This window comes from Anarhichas minor, unplaced genomic scaffold (assembly GCF_050575085.1).
Source record: "Anarhichas minor isolate MPS153535 unplaced genomic scaffold, ASM5057508v1 ptg000136l, whole genome shotgun sequence".
Classification (NCBI taxonomy): Eukaryota; Metazoa; Chordata; class Actinopteri; order Perciformes; family Anarhichadidae; genus Anarhichas; species Anarhichas minor.
Window position 1 is genome coordinate 13,600,001 of NW_027466582.1, and position 23,347 is coordinate 13,623,347.

Genomic DNA, 23,347 nt, shown 5'->3' on the forward strand with positions numbered 1-23,347 from the left:
CTCTTTTTGACCTGTTTGGAAATGTTTGCCACAGTAAAATGCAAAAACAGCAACTAACAAGAGCTTTAAAGAAAACTCTTGGATTAGACGTGTTTACTCATGCTCACTGATGGGAAGCAGGGGGGTATATATCCTGTCAGAATGATTGATGACGGGTGCAGCTGAGAGCACCCTGTGTCCAGTTAACCGTTATGGAGCTTTATGGAGCGCTACGTCTGCACAAATCTGTGTTAAAGACCTAAATACAGTTTACCCATGACAACTGTTTCTGTGTGTGTGTGTCCAGGTAAGAGCCCGGCGCAGCAGTTCACAGCTGTGATCCATACGGTTACTCCTCTGCAGTCCCAGATCTCCCCCGTGGTGAAGCTCATCATCGCTATAGCCAAGTCCAAGTTCTGTGCACAGGTGGGAAGAGCGTCTACACCCCACTGTGATTTGGTGCCGGTTCAACGAAGGGAAATAATGAAAAACAATATTAAACACCATAGCAAAGTAAACACCATATAAAGAGGTGTCAATATTTTGTGATAGAAATGTATCCCTTGTACCCGTCTGTTCAGTTGGAGCCTTTGTTTCCCCTGCTTCTCCTATTTGGCTCTCCTTCTCCTGCAATCGTTGCATTATTTATATATATATTTCTTTTTTTTATCGACTTACATCTTCAGGTAGTAAGATTAGAGAAGGGGGTTCAGCCATTCCTCAAATACAACAGGGTGTTAGGCCTTCTGTGCAAAATAAATCAAGCAAAAAGTCGTAATACTTGAATACTACTGTGAAGGATGTTGATGACCTGAAGATGAATCAATAAGCACAATATGCTATTGGATGCTGAAATTAAATGCCAAGTAAATGGGAGGGGGGTATGATAGAGTATGCAGACACAAGAACTATATAAACTGCTCAAAGGAATAATTGTAGCTGCAGAGTATATCAGGGAAGACTTTACTTTAACATGCATACTCTTAGTCACAACAGTTCTTCTCAAAGTAACCTGTATTACTACTTTCTTCTATACTTTTTTTCATAAAATTATAATATAATATTTAAAAATATTGTGACCTTTTTCTTGTAATTTTATGAGGGGTTTTTTTCCACAAAATTAGGACTTATTCATAACATAATTATTTAGTTTGTCAAGATCCTAGTACCTTTTCTTTACAGTTGCCATACTGCTAACATTGCATCTATTTACACACATACTTGCTTGACCTTTGTGCATGATATAATATCAACAGGACTACTACCTACAATACTAACTAATAACTAACTTGCTTTTACATCCCATTTTAAAATGATCACATAAGAGAGTTGTGCCAGATAAAGCAATAACAATAAGTGTTCAAGAAAACCAGGTTTCTTGTAGCAGATGGACAGTTTATACAGCATATTACCTAATTGCCTATAAATAACCTGTATAACAGCAGTTGAAACATACTGACTGATCAATAATGCATTTGGTTTTAGATTTTTGGAGGAACTGCCCCTTTAAAGATGAAAAACGCCTCCTGAGGCAGATTCTAAAGTATCTTTAAATGTTACTTTGTGGAAGAAATCAACTGTTTCAAACAACCTCTATGCAGAAATGTGTGTATAATGATGTTGATGCTTACATAATGTTGTAACTGACTCTATTTTCCTATACAGATTGTGGTTTTATGGAATTTCGACAAGCCTTTACCTCCTAGGAACAAGTGGCCCTCCACCAGCGTGCCTCTCACTGTCATTGAAGGACAGACCAAGGTAACAGCTGCTGGCTTTTTGCATCCATTATGTTCTAAAAGATACTTTTTTGCATAACAGTGAGGAGATAAAAAATGATTTTCTTAAACGCTCTTTGAGTTTTTTGGCAATGAAAGAACCGACCCTTTGGCTGCTTTCTAAATGCCACAAACCTCAACTTTAAGAGAGGAAGGATGAAAACATGTTTGGGTTCAAAGGGGAAAATACCTGTTGGATCTTAGGGATTTTAGCATGTGCAAGTAGGTACTAATACAAAGACGCCTCTCCTACCTCATTAGTGCTTCCACGCATAGTCTTACTTTTCAGCTGCAGCTAAAAAAGAAGTTTACAGTAAAACCTTAATTTATCGTCAAATATATCGTGCATACATTACATTTGACCTCTTTATTTAACCCATCTTAAGCATTTGGGACGCAGTGGGCTGCTGTTAAGCGGCCCGGGAGAGACTTGGGGTTCAGTGTCTCGCTCAAAGAGACTTAAACATACGAACAGGAGGAGCCGGGGATCCAACCTCCAACCTTGCAATTAAAGAATGACCCGCTCTAACCACTGAGCCATAGCCGCCACCAATATTTAGAGCGCCCCTCTAAGTTAACTGGCAAAGCGCTTTAATATATGCTTCTTATTCACACACACATTCATAAACCTCTGGTTGCGGAGCTGCCATGCAAGGCGCTGGCCTGCCCATCTGTAGCGATTTGGGGTTCAGTGTGTCGCTCACGGACACTTCGACATGCAGACAGCCGGAGCGGGGGATCGAGCCCCCAACCTTGAGATTAAAAGACAACCCGCTGTACCTGCGCCACAGTTCAGCTGTGATGGAAAATACTTTTTTAGATGATCTAATCTGTACATGTAAACTACTCAGACATTCCAACAAATGGCGTGATTCAATGACGTGCACCTCTGTCTCATATTGCAGAGCAGCATCAAGCGCAGAAGACTACTCTAACTTTACAAATATGTCCTCAACACATTATTACCTGTGATCTCACTATTAGATATTTTGCCTAAGAGGACAGGAGAGGCTTGGGTATGACAGACTGATCACTGTCAGCCTTTAGCTTTGAGGTTTTAATGATCAAAATGTCTCCTGAGGATTCATCCAGACTCATGAAGAGGAAAAATACACAATATTTTGACATAAGAGAAAAATTGTGAATTCTAACACCTCACCAGCACAGGTATTGAAATCTAAAATAGACCTCAAATGATCCTGTGATGTGCATTTGGAGATTTGCAATAACCTCAGGGAGGCATTCTGCTTCATTTCATGATAGATGATTCAAGAAATTAAGCAAAGCACCGGTGAGAACGCCAGATGTTCAGACCCGTTGGGGTTGTTATTATATTAAAACCCACAGCAAAACAAGTGTGGACCTTGATTAAGGCTAATTAAGGATGAAATGTATCAGTCAGTTTTAACTTGTCAAGCCTGAAATCACTGAAAAGGCTTTTATTTGCTCTGTTATTTGTTTTTTATTAACAGTCATGTAAGTAAACAGTTTGTTGAATATGTTTGATTGCCTGCTATCGACAAAACATTTTATTTTGTTCTTTTTTGTTGCTCTGAAAAGTAAAAAGTTCTCTAAAATGTAGTGGAGTAAAAGATGCATACATTTGAAATATCAGTACTAAAGTATAGAGCAGGTACCTCACAATGGTACTGAAGTATATTTAGTTGAATAAATGTACTTAGTACTTAGCTACATTCCCCATTTGTAATAAAAGCAAATATTGAAGTCCTCCAAATAGAATGGAATGCCAATCATGTGAACTGTTCTATGTTAACAGCTCTAGAGAGACAACTCTGCTGGAATGAGAGAGTGATATATTGAACAGTGTATTCGATTGCGTTCCATCCTGTGTTAACTGTATTGTAATGCAGTGCTATTTCAGGTTTAAATAGGCTGATAATGTGAGATTGAAGCAACAGGAGATTTGATTCAGCTATTAGAGCGAAGCCGCAAGTGTGACTTTGTTGGGATTGTTGTCATTTGCAGTATTATGGGATAATATCCCGTCCTCGCATACACATGAACTCACGACTGTTACATGATGCTGAAAATAGTCTTGTGTTTTTTCAATTTACTCATTTTCACAGCTATTCAATCAATCAAGCTTCTTCCTGAAAGCGCACACAGAGTCACATTCTCACTCGTTCGTTCACTGATCACCAACATGCCAAGCCACTCTCTCTCTCTGATCATGATGCTTCGTGGTCTAATTGCTTCTGTTTGTTTTCATGTAAATGTGTCCCCCTTGAAATACAAGCACAATGTTTCCACTGGTGACAATAAAACGCGTCTCAAAGGCAATAACATGCGCTTGTGTGAGAGTGTGTGCCAGTACCCAACAGCGTCTATGGTCTTATAATTAGTCATGTGGTATATTGTTGTGCAGCCCGCACAGATGCTCTTCGGTGTATTTCCTACCAAGCGCCCGCTGTGTTTGTTCCAACTATCATAACACTCACAGAAAGTTTGCAAATTGCCCTGACTGAGCGCAGCAGCGGAGTAATTTGCTGTTGCTTATGATTGTATCTACTCTATAATGCTGAGTTGATACATTCCATCAGCAAGCTTACTCACGCTTTCCTGTTCTTCCGTTTGCTTCCACTCTTTTCATAGAATAAGATACTCTTTGATTTATTTCATAATTGTCTTCTTTTGAATCCAGTTTCCAGACCAACAGTTTTGATACATCTCCAAACATTTTACAAATAGGGAGCATAACAAGAGTTTAAACTTTTAACAATTCAGAAAGAAACTGACTGCAGGTTCACTAACATCAATGAGTTGTTGTTTGGCAATAAAGGTTTAAAATGATGCAAAGTAGACACACTGAAGTGTGATATGTTTAAACTATTATAGAGCAATCTAAAAAAAGATTACATTCTTTTCTTACATTATTGTCACTACCTTTATACTCTTGTTTTACTTTTGTTAAACAAAACCCAGCCATTCGCCAGGCATGTCTTTAACATTTGATCAGTGCATTGTATTAAAAGCTCCCAGCAATTTTCAACAATTAAAGGTGCTAAACACAACATTTAGATTTCTATTGCCTCCATCTGGCTCTCCGCGTGTTGACGGCCGAGCCAGCGGCTCGCAGTGCCAATGATGCCAATAGAGCCAGCAGTGTTTGGCTGAGTGGGAGCAGGAGGGTGGGTGCGACGCTTTTGCGACAACGCCGTCGTTTGGGACACCGTTATCGGCTGAAACCGCCGCAAGAGCGCAGTGTAGAGCGGCGGCCGTGAGCTGTTTAGTTGGGCACGCTTGCATACATTAAAAGCAGGTAGACACTACTCCACAATATCTTTACAAAGAAAATTGTTGTTCAATGCTCTGAATATCAAATTTAGCATCTTTAAACTTGCTCGGAACTATGAATACAGTGTGTGGATCTTTTGTTTTATTCTGGCCTTAGGTCGATTTTTCTGATTTAGCAGTCGTTGAAGTTTTTTTAGCACGCGTACCCTCCACCCTGTTCATTTTTATTGCAACTTTTCCAATTAGGCATTACAGATGGATGCCCATGTCAGGTGAAATGCAATTTCAACAGAGATTTCAGAAACTTACATCCATTTGATTAATAAATGAACCCTGTCCAATGTGTTTGTACGCTTTGTAAGATAATTTATTCACAGTAGAGATCCTGACCCTGTTACATGCTTCTCTGACCTAACTCTTTCTTGTTTGCTGTCAATACACACAACACAACATATCATCAGAGTTTACACTGGGTTTCCGATTTGGCTGAAGCCATCTAAATGATTCCGAATTATACAAGTTTAAATTATTTAGCAATTGTTTAGGCACACAGGACGTATGGCTGACTGATCAGATGAATCAGGTCACTCATAACTTGACCTTGGTATAAGTGAGGTCCTGCTGTCTTAGCACTTATGACCCACACATCAATACTATCAAAGGATTCCCTACTTTCACTGTTAATATGTCGACTATATCTCACCTTCATCAATCACCTTGCAAAATGGCATGTGTTGCCACCACACCCCGCATTTAATATTGATAAATTTATCTTGAAAATGTATCCTGATTCCTTAGCTATGCATTTAAATTATACCAAAGGATCATAAAAGTGAAGAGTTGGCAAACTGAATATTTTACCATGTCAGTTCTAACACATTGCAGATTGCACTGAATAAAAATCAAGATTAGCCAAGAAACTAAGATACGGTAAGATTAAACTTGATTTACCTCGAGAAATTAGTCAGCCTGCAATACAAAGAGTGGGGAAGAGTGCAAATGTAAAAATGTAAAAGTCTAAGACAACAATAACAACAAGGTGCAAATTAAAAATATATAAAATTCTAAAATCCGGTTCATAAAAGATAGAGGGCGACTGTTAAATTCATGAGAAAACAATATAAGTTTGTGCAGCTTTAACTCCAGTCCATGTCAGCTGTAACACACAGCAGATTGCAGTGTATACTAGGTGATGTAAACCTTTATAGTCGTTTCCATTTAGACCATGAAAGCACATGAAATGGAATTACCTGATGAGCGTAGAACTTTTAAGTCCAATTACCAGACGTCCACAATGGAAACAAGTTATCCTTTAACTTTTTTTGTGTTATATAATGAGATGCTCATCAAAATGTTCATCATGAGAGACAGGATCTGTCGATAGTTTATGGTGCAGATAAATGAAGATGTGATCTTTGACTTTTAGCTGTAATTTACAGATATCTGGATAGATCTGTGACACAAAGAGAGACCAGATATCCTCAAAGACGCCCCTTGAAGTAGCAGGAGTCATGGCAAATACAAAGAGGGGAAATGGGTGAAAGGAGAGCCACAAAGACGACAAAGATAAGGTTCAGACCATTGAACTGCCAGTGATCTCAGTGGGATCTAATCTCTGTCCAGAGGCAGAAAAGCATTGACACCTGCCAGAGGGAAGTGGGGTGACGGGGGTTTTGTCTGTCTGTATGGATGTGATGTGAATTCATTTTGACAAATCACAATAAACGAGACCAAGATTCTACAGCCATGCACATGCATCCCTGTGTGGCTGTACTTAGGCGCAGCGCTGCTTTGAGCTAATGTCAGCGTGTTCATCTAACAATCGAGCAAGAAATCTCTGTCTGTGTGTACATTTGTGTATGTGCCCTTCACTTATTTCGGAAACCGTCAATCCGATCCACTTTACTTACGTTCAGTATTAATAATCGTTGAATAAAGGAATGAACGGCGGTCTGAGAAGCAGCAGGGGCGGGGCTTCAGGGCCCTGCGGCCTGAGTCAGGGGCCAAGTAATCTGCCAGCTCCAAACGGGCACTAGTACACTAGTAATCACAATGCTAACATGCTAACAACCATTTCGGTGGAGTTAGTATGCTAGCCTAACCTTGTTGCGATGAAAGGTCAGGGGATCACCAAAGTTATTGCAATTCCTCCTAAGGGGAACCATGAATGTCTACCAAAGTTTGTTGAGATATTTCATTGAATAAGTGAAAACTTTGGCCTGTGGGTGGTGCTCGAGAAAAAGTCAAGAGATCACCCAAAGTTTTTAGGATTCATCCTGCCCGATCATGTCAATGCCAAGTTTCATGGCAATCCATCCAACTGTTGAGATATACCCATCTGAACTTAGATGGTAGATTGACTCTTGAACTTGGAAATGGCAGCTGACAAAACAAACTCAACTCAATGTTGACTTATTCACTTATTCGGACCATGTGATATGGTTGAAAACAACCATATCACATGGTCCTCATCAGCTGATTAAGATTTCGATTGCTTTGTCAGCTTCTCTTTTTAAAGTCCAGAATGATTTGTCAACTTAATTATGTAATAAACAGTTTTTGGTCTAATATATTTGTAAAGGGGCATTAAAAACTATTTCAACACTTGATGCAAGAGAAAAACAATGAAAGAGGCTCAAATCAGTCAATCATCAGCAATGAACAAGGGGCCCTTTGAAATAAACCTCTATAAAGGTGCTGAAGGATGCTGGGAGGTCATAATGTAAATTGACCCTTGACAATGTGTGTGCATTGTGCATGGGATTGTGCATATGCTTCGTATTACTCATGGAAATCTTTATTTCATGAATTTACTGCATTCCGACCATTAATCCAGGATGAATACAGTTTATAATCAGGCAAGTGGCTAATGTAGTTCAGCCAATAACACTGTGATGGCAGTTTTCATAAGAAAGCTGAGAGACTGTTACACTAGTATGAACCTCATCCTGACAGAACTAATTACCTGCCTGCTGATTATAGGGCATCCATCCAAAGAAAATACATTTTCTGCCAAGAGTACTCACTTTAAGCAGTGAATTAATGCATTTTTTATGTGGCACTCTCAAATAATTTAGGAGATTTGCGTTCATTTGATGTTACACTGAACTTCTTGATAAATTTGCAGTCAGCATTCATCGGCTCATTAATAAGCTGAGATGGAAGTACACATTAAACTTGCGGATATTTGTGGCCTTGCTTTGCAAAATAAGCCTCTTAATATTACCCCTGGGGCGTATGGATTTACTTTATTTCAGACAGACAGTGAATCTGTGTTAAATGCCAGTACTGTGACTGTAGTCAACACAGAGGTCCATTTCAATTACATAAAACCTTAGTTGACCAAGATAAAAGCCAGAAATAAAGCCATAATTACAGCCAGTAAGTTTTCGTCAAACCTAATGCAGAGATAATCATAATGGTTGATGAATGGTTGATGGTACAGATGATTCAAAATAACCATTTTTTCTTTGAAAGACACCCACAAAAGGGCTCACATTTTAAGGTTCTACCCACTGAATAAGTAAACATTGGTCAGAGCGATCACAAACTGTAACGGTGTATGAGAGCAATGCTGCAGTGTGTAACCTGGTGGTTCTTTCATAAAGTCAACATCTGTGCTCTGTTTTCTTTTTCTACTCAACAGTTCAATAATTCACACTTTAGTTACAGGTCAATAACATAATCAGCTGCAGCAGCCCTCTTTACGCCAATGGATTAAGGTCTACTACACTTTCTGTTAGGCAGTGAATTGATAAAGACTCACACAAAACCTCTTAAGTCAGCTCATTGATTGATGGACACACAGCAGGGTGTGAAACAAAGACATTTTGTCATTGCTTATTTTGCCTTGATTTTTCACACATTGATACCATTTATATACCTCTTAAGATGCTTATAAACATATATCCTGAGATAAACAATTATGGATTTTCTGTTCAAATCTTGCCAAACTTACAATCTCTGTTTTGTTTCCTGTCACTCCTCTATAGTTATCTAATACAAGTATAAAATACTCAAAAAACGAATGTGAACCAAAACATTTCAGCAAGTACTGGCTACAGGTCAGTTACCACTGATGCTTATCGCCACATCACAAAAATGTAATTTATGTTGCTTTAGATGGGATATTTATATCGATACATTATAATGATCTAAGTTTTGTCTTTCTGTCCCTCCAGACGATGAGCAGTCGTTTTTTCCCCCACAGCGTCATCCTCACTGATGCCATTCTCAGTCTGGATGAAGACTCGGTTCTCTCAACAAATGAGGTGAGTCGCTGGTGACTAGTCAACCACTTGGCATGACATTGACCCTTACAAACTGGTAAACTGAGACACTGATGCTTTATCAAGAAAATGAGGTGAATCGGCTACATTCCCAAGACACAAGGCAACCAAAACACCATTATCAGACATCTGATCTGATCAGACACCAAAAACAGACCAAGAAACTTCACATTACCTTTTGTGATTAGAAATGAACAAACACGGGACTTTCACCCAGGTGACCTCTGATGGTGTAAACATTTACATTACGCTTTTTCCGTAAGGTTGTTGTTCGTAAGGTTGTTGTCTGTAAGACTTTTTTCCCAATAGTTGTTTTCTGTAGGTGTTTTTCTGTAAAGTTATGTAAGGAAGTCCCCTGAGAGCAGTTGTTGTTTATTTATGGTTACGTTTTTATGTTTTAACATTACACCGTTACGTTTTTATGTTACGTTACTCTGTTACGTTACGCTGTTACGTTACGCTGTTACGTTACGCTGTTACGTTACTCTGTTACGTTACGCTGTTACGTTACGCTGTTACGTTACGCTGTTACGTTACGCTGTTACGTTACGCTGTTATGTTACGTTGTTACATATATTATGTAGTTTTCTTGCCTAAACCTAACCGATCTTTTCACCACGTTAGCCATGTGTCATTGTGCGTTTCTGCCAACATTTATTCTAATGACTGTATTGTTTTATTTGTAGCTAGCAACTGGCAATTATTTTTTGATTGCCGGAATGCAAACTATCACTGGCAGATGTAATCAGATGTAGCTAGCTCGCTAGTTAAGATAACATTAGCTCCATGTTGGTTGGTGGCAGGTGACTTGTTTTAAAAATGAAGCATGTCCGAGGCAAAACGTCAACTCTAGTATTATAAGTATTTCATCCTGACGTATCCCTGTTTGACTGATTAGCTTACATACGTACTGTTCTTCATACAGAGTTCACGTTTTACATAATAAGAAGAAAGGCATTTAGGAAGAGGACTAACCGATGTGTTCGACGGACATAACACAAACTCAGAGGATGTTGCTTTTGCTGGAGTTTAAACTTCCAAAAAAAAAAGCGTCCGAGTATCATCTAATATGATATGTTGCAAAGTGTGGCAAGTGGGCACAAACATAGATATACATTTTTGTACTTTTGCCCACATTTCTAGAGGTTTTTTCAACTTTCAGAACAACTGACTCCACGTAAAGGGATCGCAACACTTTTGAATAACTCCACCCACTGAAAGACTGAAAGACACACTGGCAATGTATTTATAACAAGCTACAGTCTTTGTCAGCTTTTGGCAAAAGGTGGTGATGTCTTAACACCGTATTGATCCTTTCCCAAATTAGGCAGTCAGTCCACGCTCAGTCATGAATACCATTCATTACAAATGAATTGCCAAACATTGCGATGGCCACTGAACCAGGGGAAGAAAATGTGCTTTGCCTTTATTAAAGGACATTTACAAATGCAGCAGATAAAAATAAACTAAGTAGGAAGTTTAGCAAAGCAAGAAAGTTCAACAGATTAAAAATACAAAAGACAGAGATGTCAATATCGTGGAGGCTCAGTGGTTTGCCAGGATGCTCTAGACAGTCTTGATTAAAATAAGTGCGATGTGGTGTTAGAATAAATACTGTTATGGTGTTCTTTTAATTAAACTAAACACTGAGGAAAGAAAAGGAGAGAGAAGTGGGTAGGGTAAAGAGGAAATGGAAGAGTAGAGTAATGAGGACAGGGTATGAAATTGTAAGAAAAGACGAGATAGGAAAACACCAGATAAAAGATAAATATGAGAGAATGAAAAGAAACCAAGGGAAGGGAAAGAAGAGAGAAGTGCACAGGAGAAAAGATCAGAGGTAGCAAAAGGGGAAAATGTAAGGGAATAGAAAAGCAGACAAAAGGATAGAAAGCAAATGAAATAGGGAAAGGAGAGCAGAGAAGCACATTGAAGAGGGTATAATGCAAAACCGAGCGCTTTCACCGAGTCGGGAGTTTTACGAGAGCCATTACCTCTGTGTCTGTATCATTACACTGTCAAAACTCCTCTTTGATTAAAGTCTCACTTGTTACTTAAGAGAGAGGATGGGACACACCCCAATGCTTTGTTAGATTGACACTTTTTTTAAAAGACAAATTAGAAACCAGTGAATTGTCTAAAGCATTGTCAAGAGAGGAAATGATGTTTCAATTCACCCTTTTTTAATCAAGACTTTGACATGTTAGCAGTTAATGGTATGATTCCTTAGGCTTTGAAAATACTGAAACTTAAAAAATAGGCAAACTAATTAACCAGGCCAATACATATATTACATTTACATTCTTTTTTTTTGTCTTCTTTTCAGATTTTCGAAATTGGTATATAATTAAGGTTTGTAGATCTAGTTATTTTAATCAAGGTGTTGAACTGACACTTTGTAGAACCACAAAACTCATCAGTTAATTGTTTTAATGTAAACTAGTAAATCAGTTCTTAATACAGGTCTGATAAAGCTGAGGGACAGTGAACTGTGAGACTGATAGCAATAATTAAAATAAAATAATGCTGGATTAAATAAATGCATTGGTACCTCTAAATTCCTCATGTGTAGATATACTTGAGACAATTTCAATTCAGCATGGGTCGGACTCCACCACTAACAATGAATAACCCAATATAGATACATTTAATGGCTATTTCGGGTAAAAGAAATGTAATAAAAATAAAGTTTCATATGTTTTAGGCCTAAAAAGCAACAAAAATAACAATGATCAGGAACAGCTCATCTGCGATGCTCAGTGAGTGCTTCTACTTTGAGAGTCATCACAAGTAGCAGCCTCGTTTCTCTCCAGCTTTTCAGCAAGTAAAAGATGCGATCCATAATGGATTGTGAAGCCCAATGAGCCCAAGAGATCCAATATATCTTTAAACTGAGATGTTTTATTGATGGGAGCGAGTCAATGTTCACCTTTTCTACGCTGGCAGGATCACAATTACACTTTATTGCACTACAATTTGTGGCACAGCAATATGAGCAAGTTTGTACAACTAAACTTTTATGGGCGCACAGCTTGTTTTATGAAACGAGGAAGAAGAAGAAAAAGAAGATGTCAGAGAGAGAGAGAGAGAGAGAGAGAGAGAGAGATATCATGAAGGGGAAGTAGAGGGAATCTTTGCTGTGCTCACTAACCCGTTCCTCTAATTGCCCTTCTAACATGGTGAGGGGATTTATTGAAAGGAGATGAAACATGTCAAGTGAGTGAAAATGTGCAAGAGAGAACATTACGCTTTTAATAGGACTTTTCATATTATAATACCTCAGTGGAAGAATGGCTGTGCCAATTTCATAATTACATTGTTTCAGCTCATTAAATGTATGATTATTCCATGAAGAGAGATTAGAGAGGGGAATACGACTGGAAAAACCTGACAAAGCTTTAGTCTCTTATTGGGCGGCCAAGCATGCTGCAGAGTTGTGCCCTTTGGAAGACTTTTTCAATATGGTGGATGTGGAAATAGTTCCTCAACAGCAATGGCTGAATATGTATCCTCTTTTAATTTAGGGGCCTGTCTATGTTGCAGGGTTTGGGCAGGTTTCAGCAGTGGTGGAAGAAGTATTCAGATCCTTTACCTAAAAGTACTAATACTAAGCTATGAAAATATTCCATTACAAGTAAAAGTATGCACACAAAATGTACTTAAAGTATCAAAAGTAGACGTGGTAATTTTAACTCCTTTATGTTGGGTAGTTTAATCTACAGCAATGCATCATATTCTATATGATCATTATATATCTGTAGCATTGCTGTCCTGAGAGCCAAGTAGCTCTAAAAACTTAACTTTTCATGAGCTCAGGAAAACAGCCCTGTTTTCAGCTTTCTGACGATGCATTTTCCAGCTGATCTTTTAAATAGTTGATTTTGTGTGATTTTGTGCAAGTACCATCATTTTGACATGTAGGACTAGACCAAGGTTATGTTCGGGGGTTTTGGACTGATCCATAGTCTGAAGTACTGTATGGATGTAGATAACTGGATCATGGTCTGCACTGTGTACTATTCTCACTAAGTAAATAGAAGGCAGTAAAGAGGGGTTTCCTTAAGAGGAGACAAGCCCCCTGCAATTAGCTTGTGAAATGAAAGACTTGCATGAGAAAGTCCAGTTTGTAAATGTATGGAAAATATTCACACTATATACTGTATGCAGTAACAAAAAATACAGTAAGAGTAGAATAGAACTGATTAGAATAATATCAACAGTGAAGTTGCACAAACACTGGTAAAGAAAGATGTGCCTTTGAGTACAAATTCAAAGCAGAAAACTGTTAATTAACACTGACAACCTATGTGCAACACTGAAGTCACACATGCACATGTTAACTGTAAGGGAGCATGGGGCATTTTAACACAGTTCCCTGCATTGTTTCCACAAATTCACAAACTTTATTTTTTTTCATAGATTTACATCACATATCTTGTCATCTGTGCAGTGCAAACGTGTCGTGCCCACCATCCGGTTCCCCCTCAGGGAAACACTTTTAGCTCTGTCAACACTGTTGCCATTGTTTGCACTGTTAGTGCTGTTAGCACCGTTAGCTGCGAGCCGCCGGCACAGACATCGCTATGTTCGGAGCCTTGAGAGGCAATAGATATGCTCTGAATATCGAATTCAGCACCTTTAAGACAAACCTCCAACAACTCACACACTAAACTTTCCGCGTTGGTATAAGCAATCGATTCAAATAAACTAGAGTTCAGGGCAGATAATGGAAAGTTTGACATTCTTCTGTAAGTGTAAATGTTGGCAAACACTTGAGGCCACACGTAACCACACACCACAGAGATGTACCTGGTGAGAACAGCTGTAATTCAAAAGATGCCCTGAACTACAAACCTGCAGTAGCCGCTTGTGGCCACAGTGTGGTCCTTACGCCCCAGCTGGTTGTCCTGGATCATGCCGTGACTGTTGGTAAAGCTTCAGCAAAGCCACAGCGCTCTAAACCTGCTGGATGCGAGCTCAGTTTAAGACACATTTTCCTCACTTTTATCTCCCTGAAATCAGATGGTAGTTGACAGTGAGAGCGCCGCAGTGGCATCGCTTCACAAGGAGCAAAAAAGAAACAAACAAAAAAATCAGATTGAAAACTCCTCAAAACATATTGGAAAAAGACCACATACTGAGGGAGGACGCAGGCTCTAAGATGTGATGTAGCTTCTTTTCATCTGATAACATTGGACATGTTAAATCCAAATGTCGGGAGAGATTTGTCACAGATCTATTGCTGGATTGACCCCCTGCTCCCTGGATCAATTTTGGCCTTGTAGAATCTATTAGTATGTATCACACACACACACACACACACACACACACACACACACACACACACACACACACACACCTACACACACACACACACACACACACACACACACAAACACACAAACACACAGGCTGTGTTTAACATTCAGTCCTTCCTTGAATTCCTCAGTAATTAAGACAGACAGATTATGAATGCAAAAACTCTGGGTTCTGTTACTCTCTCTCTCTCTCTCTCTCTCTCTCTCTCTCTCTCTCTCTCTCTCGTGTCAGCTCACACACAGACACATGCCATTTCACATTATAAAGAACCTTTTAATCTCTGAAGGCTAAATTATATTTGCATGATATCATTAATCCTTCCTGCATAAATGTTGATACATCTGACATATCTCACACACACACACACACACACACACACACACACACGCACACACTTTGTGTGCACACATTATCAGGGGCTACACTGAGAATGGCAGCTCCAACCTTTCTCTCGGCTTAGCGCTGGTGCTTTACAGTAATTGCTCACGCGATTCATGACAGAAGCCGCGAGGTTTCGCTAAAGAACATCCACTTTCTCCCGACGCTGTCTCTCTCTACCTCTACTATTCTCGTAATTAATTTTCTCACCCGGCCCCGAGGTGGTGTGTGTGTCTGTGTGTATTACCAAGTATTTCATTATGTGCTGATCCCCTTATTCTCTGGTGTGTCTGCCTGAAAGTCTCAGTGGTGTTTTTGAATTCAAAAGAGGCTCTTTATCAGGTAGCTCAAGCTTCTTCAAGGACACCAGGTGCTGCAGACAAGGGATGTGGAGAAGGAAAGACCAATGTATGGATGAAGAATATGCAGCTCCAGAAGCCGTTAACACCCTCTCAGCAAACACAAGTGTGTTAGAGAATCATAGCCAGGCATTTAGATGCCTGTGAGCTGCTCAGGGCTTGTACTGAAGGTGTGTTCAGACTCAAAAGGAAGGGAATTGGAGCTGGCGTGTTTTCCTATAGAGTCAATGAAAATACATGAGAAGAAGCAAACAGACTTTATGGAATGGACCTCATCAAATTAGTATAAATTAGTGTCATAGTGAACCTCAGTTAGAACAGAACCAAACCAATCTCGGAACACATCGACTGTCGATCTAACGACAATCTAGCCTCTGGGGGCTACGGGCTTTATTTCTGGGGTTCCGGTGTAGCCAGCGCAGATCCGGGCCAAGATTTCTTCTTCTGTTTGCCGGTTATTGTTTACAGTCCAATTAGCAACTTGAGACGAGAAAATGGCGTTAAGATGCGATGTCTACGACCAGATTGTTTCACAAGTTGCCAGTTTACAAGCTAATTTTAAGCTAATAAAAAACGGAATTATCATCAGACGGCTGGTGGGTTCCCAGATTGCATTTCGGCCAATGGAGTCCGCCTGATTTGCTCTCCACAGAGACGGCTTTCCGGCATGCAACCACAGCCCACTCAAACGTACTACAAACGGAAAAAAAAAACGAAGTCTTCCGAATTTTATTTCTGACAACTGTTGTCTTTTAGGATCTCTTGTTCTTCAGTATCTCTTTATTGTTCACGTTATTTAGAAATTAGAGGCCAGGCCTTTTTGTGTTAAAAATGGAGAATCGAAATTCTAACATAAAACTGTTTGTAGTGAATCTCTTGTCATGTACAGACTATAGTGGCATGTGAGTTGATGGTAAACATTTCAGGTGGGAGGGAACTGTTCCCAATGCTGCAATGCTATTTGTCAGGTTGTGAAGAAGCAGAGGCTGCTTTTTTGACGACGTCCTTGCAAACTAAATGCCAGTTGACAGCTATTCTGAATAAGTTGTTTATCTCCTCTACACGCTGTTTAAATTAGGAAGGATTTTCTGTTTATTTTGAATAGGCTCTCAACATTACTTTATGTTTTTTCCTCTCCTGCACCTTTCCTCTTCCTCCTACCATATCTCCTCCCCCTCCTCCTCATTTTCACCATCCTTTTTTACCCCTTTCTTTATTTCCTCAGACTGTATCATGCTCTTCATTTCCCACTGCCCTCGTCTTCTTTTCTTACCTCTGGCGTCTTTCTTTACTTTATACTCCCACAGGTGGATTTTGCCTTTATTGTATGGCAAAGCTTTCCGGAGCGTATCGTCGGTTATCCAGCAAGAAGCCACTACTGGGACAATTCCAGGTCCCGCTGGGGCTACACCTCCAAATGGACCAATGACTATTCCATGGTCCTTACGGGGGCAGCTTTTTACCACAGGTACAAAACCCACATGATCTACTGATCAGTCAAGCTTTGCAGTTGCTGTTCATTTATTTTGTCATTCAAATGATTCGCAATGAACATGAGGTAATCACAATGAAAGACATTCATGAAGACTTGAATTTAACCAAAATACTTGGGTGCATCCAGGAAGTACGGGACGGTGAATCCAATTAACAAAATGTTCTCATTTTAGTATTAAGAATAAGTTACTGTTATGGCTGATGTACAAGGTCTGTTACTTAAAATCTTAACACTTTTATGAACATGCATGTTTTAATTCAACCTTACTGTTTTATATTACTTTGTGTATTGTTTACTATACACTGACTACACTATTGGCTATTATTGATGATCATTTAAAGGCATAACACAGCACAATGACTAATATAAGATGATATAATTTAATGATTTGAATTAATAATGAGCCCAGTAAAGCTACTCTTCCAGCACTGTCATTAATTTGCCTGTCAGGTTGATCTATTCCAACTTCACAGATATACTTATTCCTTCCCCACAAGATACAAACCACATTATTAATAGTCATCTCTCAACAGTCACATTTCATTTATTTTTTTAAGTGTAGTAATAGAGAGGGGGAAATGGGATAGTATGATCTTTCTCCACCTCTCTGCTATCTCTTAAAATGATTGTCAAAACACAAAGCTGGGACTGAAAGAAAGGAAAAGGTAAACCAAAGTATTAAGCAGAGCGGTAAATTAAATGTAGAAGAGCGTCGCTCTCTGAACGGATTTGAAGCATCTTGTAATGCAGATAAAAAGCTCTCTCATTGTCCCATTGTGCATCTATTAATCCTTTTGTTATTTAAAACTTAAAATGCCAACAAGATTCATAGAAAAAAATAATAATCGGAGAGTGAAAAGGAAAGAGGGAAAATGTGTGTGTGTGTGTGTGTGCGTGTGTGTGTGTGTGTGTGTGAGAGAGAGAGAGAGAGAGAGAGCGCACAAGGGACAGCAGACCTCGGCAGGGAGGTAACAGAGTTGACAGTGATCTAGTGCTCCCCTGCTGCCCAAGTGCAACACAGAAACCATACAGAATAGAACATAATAGAAAGAAGTGCAGCTTTAATAAAAGGAATAAATACACAGTTAACCTCATCTGTCTTATTTCCTTTCTGTGAGTCAGATACTACCACTACCTGTTCACCCACTACGTCCCGGCCAGCCTGCTGACCATGGTGGACCGCATGGCTAATTGTGAAGACATCCTGATGAACTTCCTGGTTTCAGCTGTCACCAAGCAGCCGCCAATCAAAGTCACACAGAAGAAGCAGTACAAGGAAACCATGATGAGCCAGGTAGAGCTTTATTGTCAGCTGTACACACACCACTGACATGTGGTCGTCCTTAAAGTTAAAGCAAAACTGTCCTGGAGCCTATTTTCCCATGCCCTTGTATTTAAGTGACAAATGGGGACAAAAGTTATGGAAATTGTTCAAATATTGAGAGACAGCGCTGTAACCGGCAACCGCAAAACAAGCTGCAGGTGAGATTGCACAGCTTTCAGTGTGACGTTACGTCCACTAAAAGTGTTTGCGTTTGCCACTGACAGACTTAGAATGTTGTTATTGGTGTCTGACAACATAATAGAAAAGGACCCTACAGAGGAATAAAAGGCTCCTCTTTAGCTTCCGCTTGATCCGGTCTGTTTGTTACGTCTCGCTGTAGAAGTCACATTGTGGAATCTGAATGTGGAATGGCAACAGGTCCCACTCTTCACAGCATTCTTCCTCTGTTGAAAAATACCAAAGTTACCCTTTAAGACTGGTGATCCCAGCCACAATGCATTGTCATTTTTTTAAGAATTAAAATGATCAGTCATCAGTGTTATAGGAAATGTTTAATTAAAAGAAAAAAATATCAGGTAGAACAACAAGACCTCAGATTCTCTTGTAAGGTGAGTTTTGTCCCGTTCATGTTTTTATTACCGTGTATTTACCCTTTAACTGCTCGGTGCGCTGCCAGCACCATGAGTAATTAGACGCCGACTCGCCGTCAACATGTTGAGAGACGTTGAGAGGCAATCCAAATGATCCCAATGCGCCCTTAAAAACATTCTGAAATAAATGATGTCATACCACTAACAGAGCAATCCAGCAGTCCGACAGTATAATAAATCCTTTAGGGCAGGCTTCCTGAGTGTTAGAATATTAAGAAAATAGCAAATAGCAAAACTAAATCCGTTATGACCCTCCATCTACAACGGAGTGTTTGCAATGTGTTGAGGCAATGACACAATAGCAATACCAAGTTTCCATAACTGGAGCCTTTATGTTCACCTCCATGTCGTCTTAGTCCCTGACTTTTGCTTTCTGTTTCTCGGCACTCAATCAGTGGAATCGTGTGAAACGATCAACAGGAATGTGTATCTTGCATCATGCATCCTGCATCTTGCATGTGCTATACAGCACAAGATACAAACAACATGGAGACTCCTTTATCATTAATAGTACTCCATAGCGCTAGTTTTGGTCAAAATGTGCACTGGGCACCTTTAAGAGAGCTTGACGTTGGTTTTGATATGTTCCACATAGAATAGTTAAATTCCCTGACTCCCTTTTCAAAAATAGAAAAGACGATGAAAAGAGATTCACCTCCTTGTGTTGGATGAATAGTGGAGAGGCTTCAGGCTATGTACAGCCCTGACCTTCTCTGTCGGAGATCCATATATGTCCATGTTGTGTGTGCGTGTGTGTGTGTGTGTGTGTGTGTGTGTGTGTGCGTGTGTGTGTGTGTGTGTGTGTGTGAGCGCCCGTGTATGTGAGTGCTTCCTGTGGCCAGCACTATGTCAGCTTTTGATTGATGGCCTGACCACAGGCAGGACGATGACTCGGCAGTATGGACTCAGTGATTAATGTCTTAATTGTGAAGGCAGCACGGCAAACCTAGATTTACTTCCTCCTTTCCCCGCTCTCACTTTCTCTCTTCCTTTTTGAGTGTCCCTTCCCCCCTCTCTCACCCCCGATTTGTGCCTTTGCTTGAAGTAAAGTGGAGGAATCTTTTAGGAAACTTGTACCACCAGATTTGAAGCAAAAATAAGTCAGGACAGATGTGTCTTGGCTGATATTTCTCATTTATCCATTCATTTTCTATTCCAAGAGTAGAGCTGTTTTATGTTTTGAAGTGCCAAACCATTTCTTTGACTTGATTTTTGTATTATTCTACCTGACCCTCTGTAAACCCGGCTGCCACCCTCCTGCTGCACACAGGATGAATCTGCTCCAACTCCACGCCCCACGTGCCACAGCTTATCAAAGGGGTCTGCTGCCCTCCGCTGCCCCCTCTCCAGCTCATCTCCCAGCAGCCACTTGGGGGCCCACCCCTTCCTTCCCCGCTGTCCATCTCAGATAACCAGCTGAGGACACAGAGCAGCAGGAGACAATAGCATGATTTTTTCATAAAGCTATTCAGGAAGCTTCAAATGCTGTGACCACTGAGGGGAACAGCGCACAACAACTGCATCGTTCAAATAACTGTCGTTAATAATGTAATATCTCAGTGACCTACCGCTAAAAATGAAGGTGACATGAAAGAGCTGACGTCCATGTTAACAATAAGATGCAATCAACGGCAAGAGCCTCTAAAACAAGTATGCGATATATGATCAGCTGCACCATTTTAGACTCTTCAAATCTCCCAGGTTATGTGTACCACTGCTGTACAGGCAGAGGGAGATATACAACCTGCTATAGTTGCAGACAAAAAGTTGCAAAGCAGGCTGTACTAAAGACACTTTAGTGTATGTTTTCTACCAGTTTGACTTTCTGTGCTGCTGTTTGCAAAAGTGTCAGCAACCACTCTGGGGATTCCCCCAGAGTGAAACAGCTGTCCCAGGTCGACCAGCTCTGTCATTGTGATGAACCTGGATTCTCTAGAGGAGCGGGTGGTGAAAACAAATAGCGGGAGATACAGTATGTGTTACTATGAGCTACGCCTCCTGCCACGTCATGACAAGCTGTCCGCGATAAGGAGCCGCTTCACCAGCATGGAGGCGCTCCCGTTCGACCCTCACCCGTCAAAATCCGCCGTCTTTGCTCACGATGCTGGCGAATAAGTCAGCATGCCGCTTCTGTGTTTATGAGCAATATGGCATCATGTGATTCTGTGGGATAGCAATCAAAATAGTTGTTTCAAGTTTGTTGTGACAATAAATAGAAACTTGGGAGACAAAGCATTTTTAATCATGCAAGCATATAGACATCTAACCTTGTAGCCAAGGAAACACGCAGCTCTAAAAACAGACCACAGAGAGGAAATGAAAGCCGTGTTCAGATTCATTACAGCACTGCTAGCATACCTTTTTGTCCCCTCTTCAGTAATTATAAATGAAACGATGTACCGTCCAGAGAACAGAAGGCCAGGGTGGATTTAACAGCACAGCACAGAGAAAATAGGAAGAAGCTTTGGTCAGTATGTCCTGGCTGTGTTAGCTCTCAGCTTTTAAGGTACAGTGGTTCACCAACTAACCCTGTGTCTAATCACTACATCACCAAGCTTCTTAAACCAAATATACATCACAAAGAGGTGCAGTGAATTTTCTTGGTGTGACCAAGACTTTATCAGGTGTTTATATATTCCTTATTTTCATTATCTTCTAGATAGTATTACAGTACCAGCTGCTACAAAGCTGTGTTGATTGATTCCTTAGTTGCTCTGATACATTCATCCTCCCCCCCTCTCATCTGTCTTTCTCTAAACCAAGGGCTCCAAGTCATCTCGGTGGGCCGACCCAGACCACTTCGCCCAGCGACAGACCTGCATGAACGCCTTCAGTCGCTGGCTGGGTTTCATGCCCCTGGTGCACTCCCAGATGAGGCTGGACCCCGTGTTGTTCAGGGACCAAGTTTCCATCCTGAGGAAGAAATACAGGGACATTGAGAGGCTGTGATTGCGCAAGGATACACACCAAATCATTGTGTGTGTTCGAGAGGTCGTGACCAGAATGCACACACTGAATGTGAACATTTGTGAGGCTATAAAGGAAAACTCACACATGGACACTGGACATAAAAATGATAAAACACGGAGGTACACACAAGGCATTTAACTGCATATTTCTATTGAAAAAAAAACTATGTATGCAGGGTTGACTGTGCAAACCCGCCATCTGTGACAATACACATGAATATGAATGCATGGATACACATGCAACAACGACCTGGACAAATTCAATACAGTCCTGACCACAGACATCCAGTATGTGTTGCATGGTTTGAACAAGACAACTGTACAAGGACCTGAAAAACATATTGTGTTTGAGTAAAAGAAAAAGAGAATCTAAGAGCTATATTTATTGTCAAAGTAGGACTGTTGGCCGTAGAGGAGCATACAATACATTGTTGGACAAATGGTTAAGAGATTTATGGGTTCGAGGTTGTATTCATAAAGTCAAAGGATGCACGCTCTGAGGTTACGTATGTAAAGTAAAGATACATTGTGGACAAAGGGGACAAACTGTAGCTTCTGGGTCGGGCCACGTGACAGCCGCAACCCCACAACACCCGGAGACAATGGCTCTTGTACACTACTGTAGATGTTCAGCTGCAGCTCTTGCCTGTATGAAGCAAATAGAAAAATAAAATAAAGAGATGTTGTGTTATGAGACAAGAGGCCAGGTTTCAACAGCATTCCTTGCTTCTTTTCTTAATTAATTTATTTTTAAACAAAATTCTACCCTTTCTTACTTTCCAGTTCTTTGAATTTTGTTGTTGTCACCGACTCTTCTGCCCTCACGCGTGTAGGTGCACACTATTCAGCTATGTAGACAGATTTCCAATAAGATAGAATAGAAGAGAACAAGTAAAAAGAAATACAAAACAGATGAATACATTAAAATGTTGTTTTAGCAACACATTACGCTTTGGCTACGTTGAAGACATAATGTATCTTTGTACTGGCTGCTCCTGCAGCATGCAGCATAGGGTTGTGTGAGTCACAGCCATAACAAGACAGTGCGCCTTTGTTTTGGGATTACGTGGGATTGTTGTTCAGTTTTTTGAACCAAGCCAAACTTCATTCAGTCTGCTACGAATTGCTATGTCTTGTCAGCTATTATCAAAGGACGCAGATGACAGGAGACAAATAATGGAAATGTAAAAACTAAAATGCCAAAATTGTCATTGGCACTCAATAAGGTATTTCCTGTATATCGGTAGTTCGATTAGGAAATATATATATATATATATACACTTTACAACCAATTTCTGTGTAAAAGGGCCATGCACACCTCACGTAAAAAAAATAAAAATAGAAAACTGGATTTATTTCTACATTTGTTGAGCGGATCTCTGTGGTGCATATTCACCACTTACACGCTGCTTTCACCCCTGATGTAGCCGTGTAATTAACAATCCCACTACTTTTCTTGGCAACACCTGCCCTGCGTATCTGGTTGAGGTCAGTGTCATTACTTGAGGTTAGGCATTGACCTCAAGCAATGACCATCGGCTTACTGGTACCTCGCAGTATCATTACCTAAAAAACTGTGACCGTGTTTTTCTCC

The 23,347-nt window shown here is 40.2% G+C and overlaps 1 protein-coding gene across 1 annotated transcript in view; it reads left to right on the top strand.

Annotated features, from left to right (window-relative positions):
- Positions 1 to 21,733, top strand: part of LOC142942102 (exostosin-1) — a 341,430-nt gene extending 319,697 nt beyond the window's left edge. The window contains exons 8-13 of the mRNA XM_076084296.1: positions 287 to 405; positions 1,645 to 1,740; positions 9,194 to 9,283; positions 16,662 to 16,822; positions 17,972 to 18,143; positions 21,548 to 21,733. Of these exons, the coding sequence (XP_075940411.1) occupies positions 287 to 405; positions 1,645 to 1,740; positions 9,194 to 9,283; positions 16,662 to 16,822; positions 17,972 to 18,143; positions 21,548 to 21,733 (824 nt within the window). The remainder of the gene's footprint in view (positions 1 to 286; positions 406 to 1,644; positions 1,741 to 9,193; positions 9,284 to 16,661; positions 16,823 to 17,971; positions 18,144 to 21,547) is intronic.
- The last annotated feature ends 1,614 nt before the right edge of the window (positions 21,734 to 23,347 follow it).